Below are 6,057 nucleotides of genomic sequence, written 5' to 3'. Positions count from 1 at the left end.
ATGTATGCCTTGCTGCCTCCACTTGACAGATTGTTATATCAGCCCATTTTCAGCTAACTCCACCTTGTCAGCTTAACCATTGACTAAGGTTCCTTTGCTGATGTATTAGCATTCAATAACCCTTACAGTAGCTTACACATTGCTGTTATTGCTTGCATCTTCATACTATTATTTGGTAATGGTTCTAAATCTGTTGAGCCTCCTTTGGCTCCAAATCAGTCTTCCGTTGCTTCCACATACTCAAAGCCCAACTTTCACATATTGCTCCAGGTTAGCTACACTTTGATTAGGATGCCATGGGTGATGCACTAATTGAAAAGGATGCAACCATTGAGTCCCCTACTGATAGCATGTCAGGTCGGACACGTGCTGCCTCTAGACATGCATCTTATTTTGCTGATTCCGTCCTTGTTGCTTTCACATTACATGATGCATTGGAGGATAATAATTGGGTTATAGCCATCCGTTCAGTCTTTTACTCATGACAATCAGCAGATTCAACAGAAATAATGGTCCTAATGATTTGCTCATGATGTACAATATGCATTTAATATTACAGACATGGGGCTTTTGCATTACTATTTGGGTATCTAGTTTGTACCACACTTGAGGAGGGGGCATCCTACTATCTCAGAGAAGCTTTTGATGCTGCCCCTTATCCGTGAGCTGTTGGATGCCTTTTATATCTATGCACTATTTGTTTCGCTATTCAGTATGCAGTGTCACATTTGAGAAGATTTATGCATTGTCCCAACATTTGGCATTGGCAACAACAAGCAGTGAAACGTGTCTTTTGTTACCTTCAAGGAACTCAAGACTTTGCATTGTTTTATTACTATGTGTCTTTTTATGCTTGTCTGCCTACACTCACAGTCTGGGCAGGATATTATGACACTAGGGTGTCAACTAGTGGGTAACAGTTTCCTTCTTGGCAGTTCATGTATTTCATGGCTCATCAAGAAGCAGCCACCAACAAAGGCCACTTCTAGTTGAGTGTAGGGCATTTGTGAAGTTGAGTGCAGGGCATCATTCACCAACTATTATGGAGTGTGTATGGCTTCACCATCTATTGGCAGATCTTGGTGTTAGACAACCATCTTCTACCACCATTTTCACTGACAATCAAAGCACATTAGCAGTCGCGCGCAGATTTCGGTATTTCATGCACAGACAATCAAACCACATTAGCAGCCGCACGCAGATTCCGGTATTTCATGCACAGACAAAGCACATTAAGGTGCATTCTCATTATATCAAGGAAAGGCTCCATGCATAAGAGATTGCCTTGAATTATGTGCCTACACAAGACAATGTGGAAAATGGGTTTACCAAGTCCCGTTCCAAGGAAAAGTTTGAAGCTTACAAGCCTTTGAACATATTACCTCTACCAAGGTAGTCTGCTACACCCTGTACACATTCACACCATTCACTTCAAGGAGGTTTAATAGCCTTGGAAGTCCCTAGTGTGAATAGCCCTACACATGGGCACTTTTTACCCTGTGTAGGATTTTTTCCCGTGTGAACACACTCTTGTACATTAGCCACAGTAGCCCTATGGCTAGGTCTATTAGTACTTTGTACTCCATACATTCACGATTGTTATTATTGATGAGTACTTCTAGCTATCATGTCTTGTCTCTCTCACTCTCTAAGCTCCCGTGTGTGTGTGTGTGTGTGTGTATGTGTGTGTGTGTGCAGAGCGTCTTCTCCCTCATCCAACATCAGGCGGGTGAAACCATGATAACCACTAGAGTGGTTGACATAAGACCTCTATTACTAGTCTTAAGCAACTATATACACGGATTCTATAGACTTTCCCTATTTGACATTAAGCACAGGGTAAGACCACTTCATATGTTCTAGCACTGCCTTACAAAAGATAAGTTCCTATTCTTTTAGGTAAGGTGGTAAAGTTCCTTACACCAGGAGGTCAGGCAAGTGAAACCATTTTAGCATACGGAGTAGTTAACATGTGGTTGTGAATAAAATTCTTTTTGCACCCATCAAGTCAATTACATCTAGAACCTTCATGATTTTCCAAACAGTGTGGCGAGACAGCTATGTTTCTATCTATATAACATCATGTTTCCTAATGATCCAAGAAGCCATGGGATAACACTTCCCCATTGAAGCATCTAAAGAAGCCTTTCCCTCAATGTAGTCCTGAGCCCATTGTTGATGCAGTTTTCCATGAAGACATATTCCTATCCAAACAAATTCAATGACTATAAATAAACCGTGTTTCTCTGGTCTAGCTTGGTTCTCTCCCCGTTCTCTCATTGCATACATGTTTCAAAGGTCAAAGTCATCCTCTTGATTCCTCTCGAGATGTGATCATCCTTTGGTAGTCAGACTCTACTCCATGCTTTCCACAAGCTGCATAGTCGAACATAAAGAGTCCAAATGTGCATGACATAACACATACGAGGAAGTTGACATAGGAGAGTAACCTCCATACTAGAATTGGTTATGTTCATTAATGGGACATCTCTTAGAACCCATTTCAGAAGTCAAAAAAAAAGTAAAAGGGAAAAAAACATGAACAAAATATATCATGTCCTGCCATTTCAAATAACTACAATGTGAAAAAACAAATAGTGGAAGCAAGTAATATCATGATTCATCCATTATGTAGCATGTAATATCATGCTGCATCCATCACATAGCATGTGATATAGCAGAGAGAAGCATGCATGTGAATTGAATAACAGAGAGAAGCATCCATGGCAAAGAGTAGAATATGTATGCATAGTATGTGAGGAGAGAGAAGCATACATGTGAATTGAATAACAAAAAGAAGCATCTATGGCAAAGAGTAGAATATGTAGGCACAAACGCTCTCCTTAGATGACCCATAGATGGCACGCCTATGAATGATGAGGACACATCATGGAAAAACTGCATGAGAGACAAAGTCTCTGCATAAATGGCATGCCTACAAAATCAGGTGCAGATGACATGAATATACAATTGCCATCTCTCCCATTCAAAGATGAAAAACAATTGGAGAATTGAGCTGAAGACCTGTTAACCATTGCAACAGTGAGAGCTCTTCAAAAGAGAAGAAGAAGAATGTGCATGCACAACATGCGAGCCTTAATTGAAAAAACAAAAACAAAAAGTGATATGCTAAGTGGACACATTTTCTTTTTTAAGGATAGTTTAACAAGTCTATTACTAGCACTAATAAAATCTAATTAATTTTGTTTTTAATTAATTAATGAATGGATGCCTTGTACTCAAAGGCCTGTCCTGCTAGGGGCTAGGGGGGGCAAATAGGAGGACCATTTGCAAAATCAAGTCCCACCAAAGAGAAGAGGAAGAGGAAACGAAAGAAATGGAGGAATATCATTAACTTGAGCCTTTCGAAAAAACAAGGAAGATTATTGTGATTGGCCAAAGTTGTTGCACATTGCTACCTCACTAGTGTAGTGTAGTGTTATTACCTTCATTTTTTAGAGGGGCTAGTAGTGGCAAGTGGGTACCCATTCAAAAACCCTCAACCGTCTTCATTGGGGATAGCTCAACCTCCACTACCCTTGCTAGTAGTGGCAAGTGGGTATTCAAAACCCTGGTACCCCTAAGGTGGAACCTTCAACCCTCTGGTGTGGGTAGCTCAACCTAGCTCAACCTCACTGACACAGCTCTGCTCAGGGTGCAATGAGTGCTCCGGACCAGGGCTTGGAGGGTCAAGTACGTGGCGTAACAAAGTCCTAGAAACGAGGTGGGCTCCCTTGACTTTGGTGGGGATACTTTATAGAAACGCAGGCAGATGTGTTGACTGTGGAACCCTTTGATGTGTTGACTGTGGAACCCTTTGACGGGGTCAAGGCCCACGTGGCAACCGACAGGTAATGACGTCCTATATTTGAAGGCTGGATTGTGAGACGCATATAGCCAAGCTTGCTCTCCTCCACGATGATGATCCTGCAGAGCTTCGTCTTGGCCACCATCGCGACTCTGATCGCTGCCGCAGCAGCCGTAGCAGCCGTAGCAGACGCCACCCAGCTCCCCCCGCCTCACTTGTTTTCTTTTCAACTCCATCTCCATCTCCGCCACCACCACCCATCCACCCTCAGCCTTCCAACCATCAACCGCCCTTCCACGCCTCTCATCCCACAGCTCTTCTTGGAGCCCCTCAGTATTTTCACCTCCAACCACGCATTTAACAGCACTGTAGCTGGCAATGCGAGCGGCCTCTATCTTTACGACGCTGCATCGGCCGAGCTCCGCTACACCTTTTTTACCGCCACTCTCGACCTTCCCCGCGGCGCCCAGTCGGGGCAAAGCTCACATTGCTTGGCCGCCGCCAGCTGCAGCGGCTCCCTGGTGCTCGTGGGCAACGTCGACTCGGGCGCCGTCTCGGTGCTCGGTGGCACCCGCGACTTCGCGTTTGCCAGTGGGCAGGCCCAGGTCACCATACTATCCCCCTCTTCTCGTGCGTCCCAACTCATCTCCTTCGATGTAGAGCTACAGTACGAGGGAGCTCGCAGTTCCATAGCCCTTCTGTAGATAAGGTCTCACTCTGACACGTGTGTCTTATCTTACATCCATACATGCCCTTGGTTACTTCATTTTCTTAGCCCCTTAATGAAGTTCTATGGACGACAAATGTGTTCTAATAAAATAAGTGTATTTTGTGTGCCAAACTTAGTTTGATCATTCTAAAGTAGACAGTGGAAAAGGAACTTTTGCGTACCATTAGATGTTTCTTTGATGGTGAATAGTTGAAATGCTTTCATGGTGAATAGTCTCTCTCTCTCTCTCTCTCTCTCTCTCTCTCTCAAAACACACTACACACACACATACACAAACACACACATTTATTTATGTATTTTTATGTGCATTTGGTAGCACTTGAATCCAATTATGTCTTTCACGAACCCTTCACTTGTTTACAATTTCTAGTTCATGTAGTTTCATTACATAATTGAGGTTTTCAATAGAGTGACATTGAGTACAACAAATTAATAGTAATGAAATTGCACAGTTATCTATCATTAGTATTGCAAAGTGGTGAAGTGTATTGTTGCAAGTTTTATTTGCGACCTATTGAGAATGGTCCTATTATCTAGTAATTTAGAATTACAAAAGTGATAAATTAAAGCCTAATTCTTGCATGCATCTTACTCACATCTTATAAAAGGTTGACGTGCTAGCATTGAGAAAACTCGAGCTTTCCAAATCCATGTTTATGCCTTGAATCCATCATTAAGAATCTTTTATTATTTCCAATCATTCTTTATCGTTTCATTAAGGTGTGTCAATGTAGGCCACACTCCCGAAAACGTACAATTTTGGAGCTTTGCATATTTAGATTTGTTATTTTTATTTGGTTTTAAAGCTTGTTTGCATTAGACCATTTTAGTTGCATACCTTAAAAGGGTAAAAAAATATTTTTTCTTTGGTAATTTTCATGATTTTGAAGCCCACAAAGCTTAGATTTTATTGCATTGAATCAAGAATAGCTTACCATTCATCATTAAGAGTGTAATCCATTTCAAAAACATAAGCTTTCAATTGGAAAAGTTAGTTTTTTGCTTATGCATTGTTAGAATTGGTAGCTTAGAAGCATCTAAAATTAAGAAAAAATAATAAAAAAGCATTATTAATTAGGATTAGGAACCTTAAATCATCCCCTATATTGTCAAGTTTAAAAATTTTTAAAAAACTTTAAAAACAAGGCTAAACCATCTCTTGGGTTAGGAGCCATGAGCCTACAATCTTGTGAAAAATAGATATAACATGAGTCGTGAGCTTGGAGAAGTGAGCCATGAGTCTAGAGACGTGAGCGTGACTCTGGAGGCATAAGTTTGCATATGTGAGCCTAGAGACATGAGTCTAGAGGTATTAGCTAATTAAAATTGCCTTTAAGACTTATAAGGACATATCCATAAATAATTCGTGAGCCTATAAGACATGCTCCCACAAGATGTGAGTCTACTAGCATGAGCTTAGAGAAATGAGCCCATAAGATGTGAGCCTACTAGGTGCACCAGACCTCCATGAGCCTATTTTATATAAAAAAGGTGTGAGTCTCACCAAACTTGAGTTTAG

General features: G+C 41.3%; 1 protein-coding gene across 1 annotated transcript; it reads left to right on the top strand.

The window, feature by feature from the left end:
- The first annotated feature begins 3,912 nt into the window (after window positions 1-3,912).
- LOC147608917 (uncharacterized) lies at window positions 3,913-4,687 on the top strand. The gene has a single exon (XM_086788737.1). The coding sequence runs from the start codon at window positions 3,919-3,921 to the stop codon at window positions 4,510-4,512; it is 594 nt and encodes a 197-aa protein (XP_086644863.1). The 5' UTR covers window positions 3,913-3,918; the 3' UTR covers window positions 4,513-4,687.
- The last annotated feature ends 1,370 nt before the right edge of the window (window positions 4,688-6,057 follow it).

This window comes from Cibotium barometz, chromosome 52 (assembly GCF_041138505.1).
Source record: "Cibotium barometz isolate CiBa-2024 chromosome 52, ASM4113850v1, whole genome shotgun sequence".
Classification (NCBI taxonomy): Eukaryota; Viridiplantae; Streptophyta; class Polypodiopsida; order Cyatheales; family Cibotiaceae; genus Cibotium; species Cibotium barometz.
The sequence above is the reverse complement of the archived record's forward strand: the minus strand, read 5'-3'. Positions and strand labels throughout refer to the sequence as shown.